Here is a 23,444-nt window from a genome sequence, read left to right on the forward strand (position 1 = left end):
CACTCATGCCCTGTATCCCCTGAGGCACCACAAGTGACCAATCACTCATACCCTGTACCCCTTGAGGCACCACAAGTAGTGATAACAAATGATGGAAAAGAAATATGAAAAAAGAAATTAAAAGTGACAGAAGTGTAATAGCATAGAAAAGCAACCAACTTTTTGACAAGTAAAGCTAAGAACCGAGGGAGCTTGCAAGGTTCCAGGTCCCCCTATTTCAACCACTATAACAATATATTACTAGTATTACATAGGTTAGGATTTGATGACAATTGAAATAACTTCAATTGAATTATTAACAATACAATACAGAAAAAACAGAACTACATAATATTATTGAAAACAATAGTCTTCTTTATTTAATATTTTATAACTTGTGTTATAAAAAAACCAACTTGAAGTTAAAATTCTTCATAGGAGACAGAATCAAATTATTAATATAATTATTATGACAAATTGAATGAAATGGATAACTTAAGAATTGAATCTGAGCTGCTCTTGATGACATCATCACATTGGTGACATAGCAGACATAGCTGACAACATTCCAGTACACTGTACATAACCAACAACTGTTCAGCCATGATGGAACACATCTATAAAAAAGTCTTTGACACCAAGGTCATCACACATTAAAAGGTGACCCATTTAGCAAATTAAAATTTAAAAAAAAAAGAGCATCACTAAACATTATTAAAATATAGGTTCTGTCCAGTTAACAAAGTAAATCTACTTATTAAGTCAGACCTGGTATTTTGTCCCTAATAGGACAGTAGATACATGTATGAAGTGAGTTATCTATAATAATGCAAATTAATATTTATTTATAATCCATGAGGGACAATATAATGGTGTATAAACACTATGAGTCATCTTGGCACATTGACGCAAATATCACTGGCATGTTGATGTAAATATCACTGGCACGTTGATGCAAATATCACTGGCACATTGATGCAAATATCACTGGCACATTGATGCAAATATCACGGGCACATTGACGCAAATATCACTGGCACATTGATGCAAATGTCACTGGCAAATTGATGCAAATAATACTGGCACATTGATGCAAATATCACTGGCACATTGATGCAAATATCACTGACACATTGACGCAAATATCACTGGCCCATTGATGCAAACATCACTGGCAAATTGACGCAAATATCACAGGCACATTGATGTAAATATCACTGGCACATTGATGCAAATAATACTGGCACATTGATGCAAATGTCACAGGCACATTGATGCAAATATCACTGGCACATTGATGCAAATATCACAGGCACATTGATGCAAACATCACTGGCAAATTGACGCAAATATCACAGGCACATTGATGCAAATAATACTGGCACATTGATGCAAATAATACTGGCACATTGATGCAAATGTCACAGGCACATTGATGCAAATATCACAGGCACATTGATGCAAACATCACTGGCAAATTGACGCAAATATCACAGGCACATTGATGCAAATATCACTGGCACATTGATGCAAATATCACTGGCACATTGATGCAAATATCACTGGCAAATTGACGCAAATATCACTGGCAAATTGACGCAAATATCACTGGCAAATTGACGCAAATATCACTGGCACATTGACGAAAATATAACTGGCACATTGATGCAAATATCACTGGCCCATTGAAGCAAATATCACTGGCCCATTGATGCAAATATCACTGGCCCATTGATGCAAATATCACTGGCCCATTGATGCAACTATCACTGGCACATTGACGCAAATATCACTGACACATTGATGCAAATATCACTGGCACATTGACAGAAATATCACTGGCACATTGACGCAAATATCACCGACACATTGATGCAAATATCACTGGCACCCGGATGCAAACATCACTCCAACATTGACGCAAATATAACTGGCACATTGATGCAAATATCACTGGCACATTGATGCAAATATCACTGGCACCCTGATGCAAACATCACTCCAACATTGACGCAAATATAACTGGCACATTGATGCAAATATCACTGGCACATTGATGCAAATATCACTGGCCCATTGATGCAAATATCACTGGCCCATTGATGCAAATATCAGTGGCCCATTGATGCAAATATCGCTGACACATTGACGCAAATATCACTGGCACATTGATGCAAATATCACTGGCACATTGATGCAAATATCACTGGCACATTGATGCAAATATCACAGGCCCATTGATGCAAATATCACTGGCATATTGATGCAAATATCACTGGCCCATTGATGCAAATATCACTGGCCCATTGATGCAAATATCACTGGCCCATTGATGCAAATATCACTGGCCCATTGATGCAAATATCACTGGCCCATTGATGCAAATATCACTGGCCCATTGATGCAAATATCACCAACACATTGATGCAAATATCACTGGCACACTGATGCAAACATCACTCCAACATTGATGTAAATATCACCGACACATTGATGTAAATATCACCGACACATTGATGCAAATATAACTGGCACATTGATGCAAATATCACCGACACATTGATGCAAATATCACTCCAACATTGATGTAAATATCACCGACACATTGATGCAAATATCACTGGCACATTGATGCAAATATCACTGGCACATTGATGCAAATATCGCTGGCACATTGATGCAAATATCGCTGGCACATTGATGCAAATATCGCTGGCACATTGATGCAAATATCGCTGGCACATTGATGCAAATATCGCTGGCACATTGATGCAAATATCGCTGGCACATTGATGCAAATATCGCTGGCACATTGATGCAAATATCGCTGGCACATTGATGCAAATATCACTGGCACATTGATGCAAATATCACTGGCACATTGATGCAAATATCACTGGCCCATTGATGCAAATATCACTGGCCCATTGATGCAAATATCACTGGCCCATTGATGCAAATATCACTGGCCCATTGATGCAAATATCACAGGCCCATTGATACAAATATCAGTGGCCCATTGATGCAAATATCACTGACACATTGATGCAAATATCACTGACACATTGACGCAAATATCACTGGCACATTGATGCAAATATCACTGGCACATTGATGCAAATATCACAGGCCCATTGATGCAAATATCACTGGCCCATTGATGCAAATATCACAGGCCCATTGATGCAAATATCACAGGCCCATTGATGCAAATATCACAGGCCCATTGATGCAAATATCAGTGGCCCATTGATGCAAATATCACTGACACATTGACGCAAATATCACTGGCCCATTGATGCAAATATCACTGGCCCATTGATGCAAATATCACTGGCCCATTGATGCAAATATCACTGGCCCATTGATGCAAATATCACTGGCCCATTGATGCAAATATCACTGGCCCATTGATGCAAATATCACTGGCCCATTGATGCAAATATCACTGGCCCATTGATGCAAATATCACTGGCCCATTGATGCAAATATCACTGGCATATTGATGCAAATATCACTGGCCCATTGATGCAAATATCACTGGCCCATTGATGCAAACATCACTGGCCCATTGATGCAAATATCACTGGCCCATTGATGCAAATATCACTGGCCCATTGATGCAAATATCACTGGCCCATTGATGCAAATATCACTGGCCCATTGATGCAAATATCACTGGCACATTGATGTAAATATCACTGGCCCATTGATGCAAATATCACTGGCCCATTGATGCAAATATCACTGGCCCATTGATGCAAATATCACAGGCACAATGACGCAAATATCACTGGCACATTGATGCAAATATCACTGGCCCATTGATGCAAATATCACTGGCCCATTGATGCAAATATCACAGGCACAATGACACAAATATCACTGGCCCATTGATGCAAATATCACTGGCCCATTGATGCAAATATCACAGGCCCATTGATGCAAATATCACTGGCACATTGATGCAAATATCACTGGCACATTGATGCAAATATCACTGGCACATTGATGCAAATATCACTGGCACATTGATGCAAATATCACTGGCACATTGATGCAAATATCACTGGCACATTGATGCAAATATCACTGGCACATTGATGCAAATATCAGTGGCCCATTGATGCAAATATCAGTGGCCCATTGATGCAAATATCACTGGCCCATTGATGCAAATATCACTGGCCCATTGATGCAAATATCACTGGCCCATTGATGCAAATATCACTGGCACAATGATGCAAATATCACTGGCCCATTGATGCAAATATCACTGGCCCATTGATGCAAATATCACTGGCCCATTGATGCAAATATCACTGGCCCATTGATGCAAATATCACTGGCACATTGATGCAAATATCACTGGCCCATTGATGCAAATATCACTGGCACATTGATGCAAATATCACTGGCACATTGATGCAAATATCACTGTCACTGGCACATTGATGCAAATATCACTGGCCCATTGATGCAAATATCACAGGCACAATGACACAAATATCACAGGTACAATGACACAAATATCACTGGCCCATTGATGCAAATATCACTGGCCCATTGATGCAAATATCACAGGCCCATTGATGCAAATATCACTGGCACATTGATGCAAATATCACTGGCACATTGATGCAAATATCACTGGCACATTGATGCAAATATCACTGGCACATTGATGCAAATATCACTGGCACATTGATGCAAATATCACTGGCCCATTGATGCAAATATCACTGGCACAATGATGCAAATATCACTGGCACATTGATGCAAATATCACTGGCCCATTGATGCAAATATCACAGGCCCATTGATGCAAATATCACTGGCATATTGATGCAAATATCACTGGCCCATTGATGCAAATATCACTGGCCCATTGATGCAAATATCACTGGCCCATTGATGCAAATATCACTGGCCCATTGATGCAAATATCACTGGCCCATTGATGCAAATATCACTGGCCCATTGATGCAAATATCACTGGCCCATTGATGCAAATATCACTGGCCCATTGATGCAAATATCACTGGCCCATTGATGCAAATATCACTGGCCCATTGATGCAAATATCACTGGCCCATTGATGCAAATATCACTGGCCCATTGATGCAAATATCACTGGACCATTGATGCAAATATCACTGGCCCATTGATGCAAATATCACTGGCCCATTGATGCAAATATCACAGGCATATTGATGCAAATATCACAGGCATATTGATGCAAATATCACTGGCCCATTGATGCAAATATCACTGGCACATTGATGCAAATATCACTGGCACATTGATGCAAATATCACTGGCCCATTGATGCAAATATCACTGGCCCATTGATGCAAATATCACAGGCACAATGACGCAAATATCACTGGCACATTGATGCAAATATCACTGGCCCATTGATGCAAATATCACTGGCCCATTGATGCAAATATTACAGGCACAATGACACAAATATCACTGGCCCATTGATGCAAATATCACTGGCCCATTGATGCAAATATCACAGGCCCATTGATGCAAATATCACTGGTACATTGATGCAAATATCACTGGCACATTGATGCAAATATCACTGGCACATTGATGCAAATATCACTGGCACATTGATGCAAATATCACTGGCACATTGATGCAAATATCACTGGCCAATTGATGCAAATATCACTGGCACAATGATGCAAATATCACTGGCACAATGATGCAAATATCACTGGCACAATGACACAAATATCACTCCCACATTGCATATAAAGGTTTGTTGATGCGCAAGAAATGGATTAATATAAATGCCATTGTTTGTAGTCTTAAGAGATAAAAAAAAAATCAATAGGGTAATTGATACTGCAATATTTAGCATATATTAACAACAAGGTTGGCAGAACTTGCAGCAACAAAGATACAATAGACGCCGAACATAAACACAATTTAAGACATGGTATTTCCCTTAGAATACAGGTAAAAATCCACTTTATATGTATTAAATATTGCAGTAGACAAAACATGAACATCTATCAGAATTAATAATTTATAACAAAGCTGACTTTAGGAAAATATAATTATTTGAAATAGTTAAATAATTTAAAATATAGTGAAGACTAACAAGGGAATACTGAATGCATACTAACAAAGACTTGAATACAGAACAATTATACACTACCGGTATACAAATACCAAAATAACCATGATTACAGTATTTACAGAGCGTGGTTGACAAAATATCCACCCTTACATTATACATAGGGAGCAAATTGCTACACACATTTCTGGACAAAATAAAATATTATAATTATAAACTCGAGCTATCATGAGATTTTGTTTAAAATAATCACAAAATATGAAGCACTTTCTTCAACACAATCATAGCATAAAGATAGACATTTTGTTAAAAAAGATAACATCAAGCAAAATCAATATTATACAGAAATCAATGGTAAACCAATATTAAATATGACTTTATGAGCTGGAAAATACAAGAATTACCATGTACCGTACTTTCCCGAGTATAAGCCCAGGGGAAAATTAGGGGGTGGGCTTATATTCGAGGACCACCTCAGAAAAGATAATTTGTTGGGGGGTTTAAAATTGTAACCCTCTTCCCAACCTTGAAAAATCATCAAAATTAAATTTTTCATTCACAGCGCCGGTCTCGGAGAAATATTACATCTTTTTGATTTCCACGACACTTTTTACAATGAAGAAACAAATACGTTCATAAAAATACACACATTTTATTACAATACGGTTTACATAACATCTGAATTCATAGTGCAAAAATGGGTAGGGTCTGTGGGAAAACTGTTGAAGGCAAGATCATTATCTTCATTGTGGAATGTTTTTGATCGCTCGCACACTCACTTCCGCCATGGTGTTTTTCATCATTATTTGACCTGAACAACTTCCTTTGACCTAATAGGTCATGTCTTTCGTTAACCAATCAAAATGCTGTGTTGTACAGACGAAGTTTTCCAATTATTGACGAAGTAATTATTTCAACGCAATGCGGAAGTGAATTACAGTGATGTTAAAATGCAATCTGATTTCAACAAAAAACAGTGATTTTTTCCCCTAAAGTTGTTGATTCGCAATTTTCAAAAAGTAAACTGAGGGTGGAGGAAGTATTTAAACGTTTCACGGTCACCAACAAGACATGTCGAAGAATAGTTTGCTCGTTCACATCCCATTCACAAAGGTCTCAATGGACACGATTATTCAGAAAAGTAAAACGATGTTCAATGACCATTTTTGGAGTTTCTATAACCACTACTCAAAAAGAATATGGATTAATTACTTCAGTATTGCAACATCGAGATTCATCGTGAGTAAATAACAGAATAGAAAAGGTGCGAAACATGTTTCGTACGTTCGCCGGCCATGCACTCTGAAATTAATGGAGTTTTCTTGTAAAAGCAGGAACCAAACTACTGTACCAATCACCATTATTATGCAATGAAATACACTTTTTAAAAGCATATTTTAATAAATGTCGTCAACGCCCGGTAAAAACCCCCTGGGCTTATACTCGGGAAGGAGCTTATACTCGGGGGAAGTATGGCAACATGTAACAGAAATTACCATGTAACGTGTAACAGAAAATACTGAAGCACAGTCCCCAATGCAATGGTAAGCATTTTGAATCGAAACTTGAATCAAAATGAAAAAAAATTATACCTGACTTATGCATAAAGTTGTAATTTGGTTTTGATGTGTATTTAGCTTTAAAATGAGTGATATTTGCATATCTTTGTGTATACATATATGTGGCATGATGAATGAATTTAAGCATACATGTGAAGTTTGAAAATGATCCATCAAGGCATGTCAGAGATATGGCCAAGGAACAGGCCTCATTTTTCATTAAAAACAAAATCTGACCTCAAAAACAAAATGATTCAATTCTGTGCAATGTATGTACCATGGTTAAACAAAATTTGTCCAATCATATCTGAAAACTGGCTACCAAATTAGATTGGAACCGGACAATCATATCTGAAATCTGGCTACCAAATTAGATTGGAACCGGACCAATCATATCTGAAATCTGGCTACCAAATTAGATTGAAACCGGACCAATCATATCTGAAAACTGGCTACCAAATTAGATTGGAACCGGACCAATCATATCTGAAAACGGGCTACCAAATTAGATTGGAACTGGACCAATCATATCTGAAAACTGGCTACCAAATTAGATTGGAACTGGACAAATCATATCTGAAAACTGGCTACCAAATTAGATTGGAACCGGACAAATCATATCTGAAAACTGGCTACCAAATTAGATTGGAATCGGACCAATCATATCTGAAAACTGGCTACCAAATTAGATTGGAACCGGACAAATCATATCTGAAAAACTGGCTACCAAATTAGATTGGAACCGGACCAATCATATCTGAAAACTGGCTACCAAATTAGATTGGAACCGGACCAATCATATCTGAAAACTGGCTACCAAATTAGATTGGAATTGGACAAATCATATCTGAAAACAGATGCACATGCAAATGTGTTACATGATGCATGTGTAAAGTTTGAACAAAATCAGTGCAGCTATGTTAACAATATGACTCAAAAAACAGCATTTGTTGAAAACAAAATGACCATTAGTCAACCCAAATAGAATCCAATCTGAAAAAAATAAACAACCGAGACACATTTGCAGAATGACAAAAATGCTTGATTTTGATGAATTTTTAGCACTATAATGGTTGCCTTTCAGCCTTCTTGAATAGGATCATGAAATACATGCATGTGCATATGTATGATATGTGTGTGAATGAAATCAGTGTCCCAGGCATGTCTGAAATACAGGTACAAACACAAATACACATGAATGTACAAAGATGAAATCATAAGTTCCTATTTTCAGACTACATCCAAACGGTACAAGCAATGACCATTTTTCCAGGGGGCCCTGATACTCAATCAAATCACACAAATGTATTGTTATACAGTATTTTGCTGTGGACTCATCCAGAATACATATTACAGATTTTGAGACACCTTGAATGTTTTCACCCCTTAAAAACTACACATATGTATTACAATTAACCACATCCTGTGTTACATACGACTTATTTACCACTTCCGTGTCACTGAGAATGTTCTAGAACCGTACTGTGTCTGGGTGGAATATTCTAGATTTTTTTTAGAAACTGGTTGAATAGGTAATATAACACTGTAGGAGGCAATAGAAGGTAATGGAACATTCTAGAAATTTGTAGTAAGTGCCAGACTCATTATGTATGCTGATGTAATAGTCTATTTATAGACAGTGGAGGTATATATAGGGGAGTTGTTCAGCACTGAGTTCAGATCGGAGATCTCGTTGAATTGTGTTGGAGTTTAAGTATCTAGTTATTGGAGGTTTGGAGTTTTACCACGTTATTGTACTTGATGTTTGCAGAGTATAATAATACCAGTACCAGTTGAAACCTCATCTGTTGGCTCCGTGTTCGTATGTTATCGCCGCCAGGGAAGTCTTTATGTTACTGTAGCCATTTTGGTATTTGAACCATAACACCTGTACTATACCAATTACGGTAGTATTACGTTGCGTGTGACATCCTGCCATAAAGTACAACATATCATTTTCTTTGACACTTGTTTCTATGCATTAATATTATCTCAACAAAATTAAACCAAATCTTTGGAATTATTAATAATATAAGATGGTCTTGTATTGCGACCTTTTACAACTAATTGAACAAGAAGAAATTCATTGTTTTAATATTTTTTTAAAACAATGACCAAGCTAAGATTGAAAATTATTAACTGAGAAAAGTGGAATTTGAATCTTTGAGAACTAAAGTCACTTTTTGTTGTTATCTTTCACAAAATAAAACATTTGGTCAAGAATTATCAAAAAAATACATAGAAACAGGTAAAATTTTAAACGTGAAAAATTATGGGTCATTCATCAGTCTAATGTAAATATTAAATTGATAACAAAAATTAATAATGGTGAAGAACTAGGTAATAATATACATGGCCAAATATGTGGGTATATTCTGTCAGTATTCTGTAACTTGATATGTCATAAAAATTCAAATTATTAGCTATTCTTGGTATCGCCTCCGGGGAGGATGTAGTTTAATTTGCATCCAATCAGGCATGAATGACAGTAGCAGTCGATCCTGGTTTGTCAAGCTGTTCTGATCAAAACGTATAAAATCAAACTGTTTTGTAAATATACTAGGAAATTACACACTGTCAAAACAAAATTATCAGCCATAACAATGGCCAAAAGCATTGCAATAAATTCCATAAAAATCAAACACCAATTTTTATTTTCATAATTTATAAAGTTAGATTTATCAGCAATATCTAACTCTGAATAAATTTTCTATATTTTTCTATATACAAGATTAGATCAAGTCCTCATAAGCCAAAAAATAATACAGATATATTGCAGGTGAACAAGAGAATACATTAGCTGAGCACAATACCCACAGGATACCGGTAGTAATCAATACTAGTTATCCCATTAATTATCTTGCCAATTTGTCAATTTACCTAACATGATTTTTACCTAAGGGCAATTTTAAAATGCAGGAAAACAAACAAATTACATGATAAGAGATACTTGGGTTAAGTCTGCATACATGAAATAGTGAGCAAAATAGCAGGCATTCCTTTGTGTCCAAATAAAACTATATTTTATGGAGAGCAGTGAAGTACAGCAAAATGGATTGATGCTCTGCAGCCATATGTCCTACATACGGTAGACTCCAGAAAAGCAGCACAGCTGAATTATTACAAGTTTAACTGAGGATAACTGAGCTCAATATTCTCAAGCTGCTGGTAAATATTCATGGCCCCTCCATCTGTATATTTACTTCTTCCTATCAAAAGATCTGCAATGCTACAAACGCAATTCATGCTGGTAGGCCCACACTTTAGGTATACGACAGCCAGCATAAAGAATAGTGGCCCCAGACTCTGTATGAACATACCCATTCAGAACAATGCTTTGATGTGGTTGCCATAGAACAATTGTAGGTTGTTTGTGATTGGTGAAGAGAAGACCCTTGCAGATTTGCATAAATGAGCCTCAGGGGGTTGGAGTATCTTGTGGATGTTTCTAATTGTGAAGGTTATAGTATGGATACTAGTCAGTGCTACTAATCTCTAGGATATACACAGTGTGGTAGCCAGCATGCTATACGCTCAATTGTTTCAGGTATGTTCAACAACTTCTGTTAAAATCAAGCCATTTTCAAAATCATTTTCCTTTTGTGAATCACAGATTTCCATGTCATCCGACAATGCTAGCAATGCTGGGAAGGAAAAAGTATGGTGGCAAGGGAAAAGTGAAAATTCACAAATAAATTAATCTTGACTGCCCGAGGCATGGTGTCGGGTTGAGCGGTTTAAATTACTACGACCACATTCAGATAACAAAATACTGTGATAAAAATATACCATAGACAGTGCACAGTCGCTGCCATCTTTAAAAAAAACAATCATCAATCAAGCAAATTATTAATATTAATATTTGACACTGTCAATGTTTGCACTGTGCACAATAGATGCTGAATAGAAGGAGAGAAATGGAGACTTTCCAATTTAATAAAATATCCAAAGCCTGTCATTACTGAATTAGATTAGTTAAATGTAATGTGGTAAGAAAACAGTGAATTTTCTCTGCATGTTAAAATTTTGTTTGTTTTTTTCTAATGTTGTGAGCATAACTAGAGAAGTAGCCCCGTGACTCTTCAGGGAGCCCCTAAAACTGATCAGTGCTCTTATTTGTTTAATGAGGCAGTCAGCGGGGCACATGTTTCTGCCCACTGGCATTCAACTCATCCGCCTACCTTGTATACACAAACAGGGTCCCTTCAACTTCAGTTTTCTCCTGAAAAATAACCAGAGAAGAAAAGAAAAACATCATTTATAATGAACGAACACTGTAATATTTTATTTTCTCTACATGTTTATATTCAACTGACATGTATACCATCACTCTGCTCCATGGGATGACCTTGAAGCTTACATTAAATGATTATTATTTTATGTCAGTGGAAATACTGATGAAAAGACATCTCCCATTGTGCCTGGCCAGGCATTTGGGCAGATTCCATTAACAAAGCCTCTTGCAAATTGATTAGGAAAAAAGAAGCGACACTGAAAGCTAAAAATGGATGGTGGATGGATTAATACAGTCAATGAGGAAATAAAGTGGGTCTCAATGAAGTAGCTAAAATGCAATTTGTATTATTACAAGTATACTTTAATAAAATGTAATGAGACAAATTGGCTACAATTTTAATGTTCTCAACATATAAGATTTTTTAAATTTTTAAAAGCAATTGAACATGAATTCCATGAATTTATTCACCACTCATCCAAAAAGGCAAGATATTGGAACAGAAAGAAAGCATGCAGACACAGTGAAATATATGATATAATCAACGCAGTGTGTGGTGAGCTGATCATGGTATTGATTCACACACTACAATGGTTGCATCATGTAGAGATTAATTTGAATATATAAACCACTGTCAGATAATGATCTCTCGGCACTTAAATACTATATATTTTAAAATATATTTGTTAGTTACTCACTTTTAATTTATAATCAAAAATTTTTTTTATGTAATTTGAATCAACTAAAACTGCAGCAACAGTGAAGTATAGATGTTATAACCAGTCTTTGCCACCACTTGTATTTTATCTGAGTGGGCACTATTTCATTCAACTTTTCATATTTGTTTCTAATAATCATACTGATTTTAAAGTGACACTGTGAAAAATTAAAATTTGGATATGCTGTATTAATGATAAGAATGAAAAGTATAGCATAATTACATTATTTTTAATACTATTTATGTTAAGTATGATATACAGTCACCTGCCCATCACAGAAAATGAATAACAATAAAAAATAAGATCATCAATGTTTAGCCTGAAAAATACACAAAAATAGATTGAGGATAAATTTCACTTTCTTTGTGAATGCTGCCTACATGAAGACTACATGGATTTAGCCATGTTGGGCTAAACTAGAGCTGGGTAATATGATGATACTCAAGTAGCATGCTCCTAATTGAAATTTCTTTATTTATCATCAAAGTCCATTACGAATATTACCACTGTAAAACAATTATAATGCAAAATTACTGCTGCACCTAAAACAATAGAAAAAAATTTGCAATAATATTGAAATGTACAAAAATTGATGCCAAGAAAACCACAAAGGAGATGACAATAACAAAATTTAAATATTGAAGGAATCCTGTATCAATACACAGAAATTAATGCATTCCAATTACAAATAATGCTCATCATTTTACGAAACCACTCAGGGATTGCTATCCTGATGAAACAAGCCATATACGTAGAGATCCTTTGGGAATACTCAAACATACTGGTTTTTTGTACCATACAGGCGATATAACCATCAAGGAGGACTGATGTTAGCCAAACGTTGTGGAAACTATGGTTACCATGGAAACCTCTTTCCATGGTATTTACAGAAAAGTCACTAGAAAGGATGAAGCTAAACAGATTGCATTTATCTTTGTATGTGTTCAGTAATCAGTGCATAATGAGTAGAAACCATAAAATGATATGAAAATCGTAATGTAGGTCAGTAGCAAACCAGGGACAATATGGAGTCTCATCTCAACAACCACACACAACAATATATTCAAAGCTGATTCGCTTTTATATCAACTTAGCAAGGACAAAGCATTTACAAGGTTGAGATGAAAAGACGGGTATTTGATAAGTCAGACGGATACACCTGATATCAGGATTTCATCCATGTCATAATTTGCATACTGATAATAGTCATTAATCAGTAAGCAGATGAGCTTTAAGCAACTCAACAATGACATAGAGCTTTGACATTTATCATAGTATTAGGAAACACAGTCACTGTCTGTTAAAGGGGAACTGCTCAATCCTCTGGATTGCACCACCATCCCTCAACACTATTGTTTATGTTGTTTACAATGTTAATCTATCTTTTGTTATCCATTGTTATTTTAATCCAGAAAGTAAATTTGTTATGAGGTTAGGCTTAACTGGAAGGTGTTGCTTTAACTTTATGCTATAAACACAATATATGTATATTTTCATCCTGTTATGTCCAAGCAATAGAGCAATACTTTGACACAGATGTGAATGACCACATACACCAGCTGTTGTAGACATGTAGACATGAGATTTTATTGTACAGAATTATATTTATTTCACATTTTGTTAAATGAATAACAGTGCTTGAACTTTACAGTTGAGAGGCCACTCATTTTCAAGGCAAAATTTTATAAATTTCCTTTTCTTTTAAAGGCAATTGGTGTAGCATAAATTACGACATGTTTGAAATCAGACACTGTCTGTAAAAGATAAAAGTGAAAAACTAGTCAAGACACTGATTGTGCATTAAGTGTTTTATATCCAGACAAGGCTATAAATAATTCATATTAATTAAACTTAAATAAACAAATCATTTTTTTCAAATAATTGATTGTCTTTTAATTGAGCAAACATTAATTAAAAAAATAAAATAAAACAACGAGTTAATAATATTTTGCATAACATTTGATAAGACATACACTGACTGTAATACTTTTAATTTGTATTTGTGTTTTTATTCTAGCATAGTAGTCAAAGATCAAAAAGTACAATTCTATTAGAATACAATCATAAAAGGTACATATTTTGTGTTTTGGAATAATTGTCAATACAAGTAAACTATGCTTAATACTATAGTCACATGCACAAATAAAAATCAGATATTTATAATGCATACATTCAAATGAAAAAATTAGAGAGAAATAGAAGGTAAAACTGAGCAAATTGGAGATATGGACATCTTAAGAAAACAAATATCATAAATATGCGAGAGATTAGAACATAAAATCAATTGTGCTAGAAGTGACTTGGTTGCACTGAGGTCTTCAATGACCTTGCCTAATAGACCACACACACAAGTGACTGTCTATGTTCACTGGTAATGACAATTTAAAGCTCTCTGCAGCCAGGTCTGCTGAACCCAATTATCAAACATGAACTACAATTGCACATAGTTGGTGGGTGGGCGTATTCCTGAATGAATAATAAATGAGATTTAAAGTTCACAACTTGTCTTCAGTAACAGTCAGACACTAATATTGAGCAATTGAAACCTATTAATTACTTAGCTGACAGAATGATGTACCAACCATTCATGTAAACCATTCACACAAATAGATTATAATGAATACCAAATAATTCTAATATTTATGAAGATTCTTTTTTTAGTTTAGCATCTATCAAATATCACTAAATTACTAAATGTAGTGAAACCCTTCCTGATATGTATATACATGTACATGTACCATTAAAGTCAGTATAGAATAAATGTATATACAAACTACTGTAAACATATTGAAAAAGCAGCATGCAATTTTAGCGAATTGTGGTAAAATGGCGTAATATCGAAATGTTGATTTAGCGAACCTATCTTGTCATTGTTGATTTCTTTGTTCGGCGGCCATTTTGAATTTATAATAAAGTCATTAGCGACATCATGAATTAGCGTATCAGTTCTCTCTCTAAATTCGCGAAAAAGACATGCTCGCGAAAAAGACACGTTTTACAGTATACAGGCATTATACGTTACCCTAATATGTAGTAGAAATGTGATTTAGTTTAATTTAAATTAAATGGGTACTAAGATTACAGTAACTAGGCAAACTAACAATAAATTTCAAATGAATTGCAACAAGATGTTGCACAAACTGACAATACATGGCATAAGAACTTGCTTATAGAGCTTATCGCGGCAGCATTTCAAGGTTTAGATCATGAAGCAGTTTGCAGCCAAGCATGAATGCAAAATTTACACAAGGACATTTGAATTGACGTTAAGTAGAATTTCTTGAGCCAAGCATCAAGAAAAAAATATAGCAATAAATATCCCAGTATACTGTAAAGTAGCTGATGTGGTATGATAACATAATACTAGGGTATATATCAATCACAAGTAGTAATGTTGATATTAATCCTACTGGAAGCGAGTAGCATATACTATAACCCTTAACTTTTTCACCTTACAGTGAGATTTCCTGTATGATATATTTATGGACTTGCTATTGAAATCCACTGTTATACAATGACAATCATTTGAGAAAACCAAAAACATGTTAGTTTATAATAAATGTAAAACTGTGTACTACAAAAAATATTCATAATCAGCTAAATGCTGTCACATGTTTTTGTAAATACAGTTAATCCAGATTATGTACAAAAATAAAACTGTACATGTACATTTTAAATAAAGCACATAAAGTACGCAGACACAGCAATACAGCCAGGATACACAACTTTCAACAAATATCACCAAGTAAAATAAAACCATTGATGCTACACAGTAAATGATACCACACTCAAACATGCATTTTTATGTACCATCAAAAAACATTTGAATAATTAATTTTAAAACATAGGCAAACTACTATAGCCTTACCCTTCAGTCAGGTAATATAAAGCACAGGATAGTTACAAATATTAGGGTTTAAAATATAGTTTTGATCCAAATGCAAGGTGTATCAGTTTTGAATAAATCACATGCAAACTTTTTTTTTAGTTAAGCTCACAAAAAACCAGCAAATTTTTGACTGCATTTTTTGAGTAAAAATCTGAGACTACAAAAACACCGATTTTTGTCAGAAAGCAACATTTACTTCAAAACTCAATCACTTGCGATATGATTATAAAACACAAACAGCTTACAAATATGACTGATATAGCGTGATAGAAAATTTAGTACATGAATAGGTAGAAAACAAATGATCTGTTACCCATTACACCTTTTAACAAGCAGCCTGTCGGCTGAAATAGCTCTGCTGTTAGCAATGCACATTGCAATTAAAGAACAAAAGATATCATTAGAAAATGAACAATATGTATAGTATCAAAGCAACAGGACTTACTGTTTTCAACAAGAATTTAAAAATATCACATTTCACCAAAAATAATCATCAAAATTAGAGAATTGAAGATATCATCATGAAATGAACAAATCTGAAAGAGGTCCACATACAGTACCACCTATAAATGTAATATCAAAGTAATCGGACTTGCGGTTTTTCTACAAGAAGTTGAAAATATCATTTTTTACCACAAAAATATTCACCAAAATTAGATAATTAAAGATATCATCATGAAATGAACAAATCTGAGAGAGGTCCACATATAGTACCTATATATGTAATATCAAAGTAATCTGACTTGCGTTTTTTTTTACAAGAAGTCGAAAATATCACTTTTTACCAAAAAATACAAAAATATTAACCAAAAGAAGAGAATTTGAGATTTTGACATGAAATGAACAAATCTGAGAAAGAACCATCCAAGGTACTTGCATATCAAATTTGAAAACATTCTGACTTGCGGTTTCGAAGAAGAAGTTGAAATTGTAAAGTTGAAGCCGCTGCCGACGACGAAGGACAATCAGTAATATGAACAGCCATGCTGTGTCGACTTTGTCTTTTGAAATCAGTTTATTCATGCCCGAGAAATGGCCATGGATGCACAGAACCAAATTTATAAGCCCCTGTTCTGGCACATAAATAGGTAAATCAAAAAGGTTGCAACCCATCAAAATTCCCAGTGTTTTGATGGATAGCTCTGCCGATACTTGTTTTACATGTAAAAATATACACTTTTATTTGAGGTCTGATATGGGTAGCAGGTGATTTATTCACTTCAACTACAGAGTACATTGTTATCTCAATTGCATACTGATTACCACCAGCAGTGGCGTAATAAGAAATACCTGCACACAACTTTAGTTATTCCTCTGATACATGTACATGAGGACATAACTGCATGTGATTGAACCCAAATTGTCACTTTATAAACATTGCATAGATGTTGTTCACTCCACAGGCATTGTATGAATGTAACACAAAAAACTTAATCTACAGGCACTGTATATCATCACAAATTTGATTTAAAACTTGACAGGAGACGAGAAATAATGATTTGTTAAAATTGACTGGAATGATTTCAGTCATGTATCTATAATAATATAACAAATTGAAGAACATTTTTGGGACAAGGAACAAAATTGAAAGTGACAGCACTTAAAAGTTGGATAATTTATGACTGGCTATTTCCTGAATACAATGTATGGTCACACATTTATCATAATATGAAGGAGAATACAATGTATGGTCACACATTTATCATATTATGAAGGAGAATACAATCTAGTATTAATGTCATGTTTATGCCAGCTACATTATTGACCACCTTTTGGAAAAAAAAACAATATTTTCCTCTAGCAATTCAACTACCTGCCAGGAAATGACCACATGCAGATTGTATCCACCGTGATGTTTTTTCATATTAAGAAGAAATAAACCACATAGTCTTGTTTATGTGTGTGTGAAAACATACAGTACATTTTGCCATAGAAACCATATTCCATACTTCAGACTATGTGACAGGGCAGTCTGACCATCATGACAACTGAATGCATTATCCTGGCTTCTACCAGGCTCACCTGTACAAAAGCACAGGTGGTTCTCCCAAAGTCACATCTGTTAGTGAATGAATATTTATAGTTGCATAGTAGTGAGTCTTTCTGTATTTGTTTTCATGCTTCACTTACTTTTTTCACATACTGTCTGTTTACTGAAATTAGCATTGACACCTTAAATGCTACAATCATGTTACGTCTGACCAACACAATATCAGTTAAAGTGTATTTTACACGCGCTGTATACGTCACTATGAGTCCCAAATCGAACAGGACGCGGCATGACGACTGTTGCCCTTTAATTGTCTAATAATTCAACTAATATTATTTATTTATTGTCCAATTAATGAAAGAGCTACTGTAAAACGAATCTTGCAATTTTTACAATGTAAAAAAGTGACATTGTAAGATTGTTTTGTCATCATTCAGCAGTAAAATCTAGAGTACACTTATGACAAATCAAAATCCAGTAACAATGTTCATGAATATGATTTTAATAAATTGCATTGACAGCTAGGTTTTAACGAGGCAAGTAAACTATAAGAGAAAGAAATATGTTAAAGAAATGACTATGTAACTGAAAATGTAATCACCTTTAAGGTTTAATAATGTTCAGTATACATGTATATTTCAAAGTATATGACTAAGGTCTGGTTCTGAAATAGTGGAAATACTTCCATTCAATGAATTGTTAGAACTAGAAAAGTCCTGCGATGAATGAATATGTTCAATCATTTTTGCATTTCATCCTAATAAGACAGTAGTATTATACAGTAGTAGTATTATATTAAGATCAATTAGGTCCTAAGTAATTATTTCTAAAAATAATTATTAATTTTGTTTCTCAGTCAATATTATATGTAATGTATTTATCTGAAGTTCCAAAAGTGTACAACAAAATGCATATATCTCTGCAATGTTCAGCAAGGAAAATACATAATTTTGATGGGGAGAATTTATTTACACTGCTTAATGAAAACTAGACTGATTGTCATGTGTTTATCAGTGATTGTTTGGCATTGTGATTATATCAATTAAAAATAATACTTTACTGTATAACACTAATTTCCACTTTTAATCTTTTTTATTAATCTCAAGGTCTCTCATAGAATAATGTAACACGAATTGCGTAAAATTGTCCAACAGCCAAATAATGTAAAAAGCAATACTATTGGAAGACGAGACATGCAAACATACATATATTTGCTGGAAATCAATAGAAATTAAATATATATATATAAACAAAAGCTTTGAATACAATAACAGATGGTGGAGTAATTAGAAGATTTCAATACTGTAATGTAGAATTTCATCACTACGTGAATCGTGTAAAGATTATTCATGTCTGACCTAATTCACAATCAGTTTATTTCACATAAATAATTGCGGAAAATTGTTTAATTTGCGCTGGTTTTATTCCATAGCAACCATAAATGTGTTGACTCCCAATGTAATAGGCTTTTCAACTTGTTTTGTAATGTCAACTTGGTAAAAGCCATTTTCACTTAGTCATCTGAAGACTAATGGATATCAGCAGACTGCTGTCATTTTCTATAGATTCCCACTGTAGCAGTACCAATCATTTTCCCGCCAAAATTAAATTGTAATTTTTCCACCATATTAGAATGGAATTAATATATTGCATGAATGTTGATAATGAGGCTTGCTTGGTACATTAGCTAAGATATTAGGTGCTCGGATTAGGTGCAAGTCTGTGAGAAAATGGAAGCCAAATAAATTTTGAGAACCAAAGGAAGCTTAGAAAGAGCTCTTATATGTGAAAGTACCAAAAAATAGTTTTCTGTCGTTGGATATAATTTTTGCTTTAGGCCAACAATAAAGTTATAAACCAGAATCATCTTAAAGGGGAAGTCTGGGCCAACAACACAATTCTCCCAGATTTGAGAGCTCCATAAATACAGTTTTTTAGATAAATTCTCATTTTCTAGATATTCAAGTATTATCTAGTCCACCATCTTGATTTTCGAGCAAAGGATTGTGGGTAAATTGTGACATCATATCCACTGTTGTGAAAAATTTAGAAAATCAGCTTCAGCTATAACATGAGAAATACTGATGTGAATTAGTTCAAATTTTCGGTGTGCATATTAATTATGTATATAATTATAAAAATGGAATTTAGAATGTTTCAAATATACAAAAAGTAAATGTATTGCAAAAATGTAAAAATCATTATTTGTGATGTTCGAAATAAGAATTACATTTTTTGTCCCTTTTTGTGATTAACAAGTTAAATATAATCTGTATAACATATTCTCATCAATAAATTGTTTAAATACAAGAAGAATTTAGCATTTGGTAGAAAAATCAATATTTTCAGTTCTGTTGCCATGACAACTATTTTATATGTATGTTTGGCACCAGTACCTATATGCTACCGTATAATAAACTTTCAGCCAACTTAAAATCCTACTTCGAAGTTATAGATGAAATCATTTTCTCATTTTTTTACAACAGTGGATATGATGTCATACTTTACCCATAAGCCTTTGCTGGAGAATCAAGATGGTAGCCTACATGTACATAATACTGAAGAACATTTGAATCTAGAGAATGAAAAGTATTATATAAAAAAAACTGTAAATTGCATTTTCCGACATTTGTAGAGCTCTTCCATCTGGGAACATTATGTTTTCCTAGCATAATATCATTGAAATTTAAGCAATTTAAGTTTTTAGTCCAACAACTTGCAAGACACAACAAACCGGTATAAATATTAAATGTTTTTATAGTCAGTGTATATTACCTAAATTCATTAAGATTTTAAGATGAAATAAACTGCATTTCAGAAAGTCATCACTTGTTTATAAGCAGATTTCAAATGATTTGTCAGATGAAAAATGATCACTGTGACCTTTGAACCCACTAATTTTCCTGCTACAACAATATAAACATTATACATGTAAGACGAACCATAATGACAAAACTACCAATACTAATCAGATATTTTTTACCGTATTTACTCTATTAAAAGTGCATCTCATATAGTTATAAGTACATATAAACCAAAATTTCATTTATTGTATCTTTGATCACAAAAATACATTTGTATGACTATTACATGTACCATTGTTATTTATAAAAGCACATAATAATACTAAAGTACCAAAGTATTATATATTATCTATTATACATATAATTAATACTAGTATACGCAAACACACATAAAAACTGTTATTGTGTGTTTCACACTGAGTCAAAAATCAGAAACAGGTTTCACCAAAATTAAAATAATGTGTTATAAAAAGAATGTAAAAGGAGTTCTAAGGTAAACATTGGAGATGTTACAAGATTGGTTGTTAAGTATAGAGAAATCACTAAAAGCATTCACATGTACAACACACTAATAGCTAGCACAGTGTTGCTAAGTTTACATGGCTTGTACAGTTTGCTTACTTTCAGTGTCCAATTCTGTGGAAATTGAGAAGCGCATCCACTGTATTCAGTTATGCACAGTGGGGCTCACGGTAGATATCTCGGCATGTGCTGAGACTCTGGGCCGAGTCGGTACATGCTGAAACCTGTGTGTGAATGGTCAGGCAGAGTCGGCACGTGATGCTTGGGACCGCAACTCAGCACGTTTCAAGATTTGCTGTCTGAACGCTTGACATGAACCAAAATCACACCCTTGGTGGTGAATTTAAGAGAACATATAACTGATTGATACATGTACTAGTGTGACATGACAATGGAGGGAAGTAAAACTATATATGGTTGAATGCTGTAGTAATGAATGAAATGAACGCAAACCATCGTCAGGGACGCATATACATGTATAAGTGCTGCTGCAATCGGTATTTTCTTGCAATGCAAATGCAATTGATACGATTTGTTTTTCGAATCTTCTTTGCCGTTCATGTGCACGATGACTCGTAATAAATATCATAACAACAATTGGATATAATCATCATATGCATATCGTTTTCCATGTTTTGGTCAACTAACAGATCAACGATTGAGGACGTGATTACACGAGCCAAGTGAGTCCGATGTGGGTCTTGAATAATGTGAACGCAACTGCTGTAATCCTAATCCAAACATGAAAGATTAAAAATTTCGGCACGTGCTGAGATCACGTAACATGAATTGAACATAGCTAATGTGTCTGAAGGTACATATACATGTCTGTGTTTATATGTAAAACTCATTATTTTCACCTTTTCAATGTTTTTAGTAATTTCACTGTGTTTTAGCAAACTTAACAGGAAACTACATTTACCGATTTTCACTGAATAATTAATATGTTTACAGTACTTGCAGTGACTGGGATATTAAAGACAGTACATACAACTCCCTTTAGTGAGCTACATACATGTACTGTATTTGTTCTATTAGTAGTGCATGTGATTATGTAAATGAGGTGTGCCCATGATCAAATTAATAAAGTTATAATTCTGCTGTTCCAAAATACATTTCTATGCGATTCTAAAAGAGAGAATATGATACAGATACACATCGTTGTATACTATAATAGTATATTCTGTATAAATTACATCACTGTATTAAGTCATTATGAAACACTTTGAAATTTTAACCAAATTACTGATAATAAGTAGCAGACTGTTATAAGTGAGAACGTATTAGTGTGCAGTAAGTATGTAGTTCCATGCCATAAGTAAGAACAACTGCAGACTAAAACATTTTTCTGTGACCCCGTGTCAAGATCAGTTTATCCGCGATGCTGTTAGATTGTCTAGTCCAGATAGCAGACATATTTCAAATTATTCTCATGTACATCATTCATCCTACATATACAAGGAAACATTTTCTACATGCAGCCATTATTACATAACCCCATAACCTTTTGCTGATTGTCTTGTATGTCATGTCAATGGAGGCCGAGGCTATTAAGGAGATTAATATCTGTAATTGAGGTGACAAATTGTTTTTGTCTGTACTCTAAATTAGTCAGTTTTTATTTGAGTATTTTCAAAATTGTTGTTTAAGT

The 23,444-nt window shown here is 34.2% G+C and overlaps 1 protein-coding gene across 1 annotated transcript in view; it reads right to left on the reverse strand.

Moving 5' to 3' along the window:
• Positions 1 to 23,444, reverse strand: part of LOC102808292 (mRNA-decapping enzyme 1A-like) — a 61,160-nt gene that overhangs the window by 19,997 nt on the left and 17,719 nt on the right. Inside the window, exon 2 of the mRNA XM_085496654.1 lies at positions 11,817 to 11,857. Within this exon, the coding sequence (XP_085352780.1) occupies positions 11,817 to 11,857 (41 nt within the window). The remainder of the gene's footprint in view (positions 1 to 11,816; positions 11,858 to 23,444) is intronic.

This window comes from Saccoglossus kowalevskii, chromosome 3, assembly GCF_978046115.1.
Source record: "Saccoglossus kowalevskii chromosome 3, keSacKowa6.1, whole genome shotgun sequence".
NCBI classification, from domain to species: domain Eukaryota; kingdom Metazoa; phylum Hemichordata; class Enteropneusta; family Harrimaniidae; genus Saccoglossus; species Saccoglossus kowalevskii.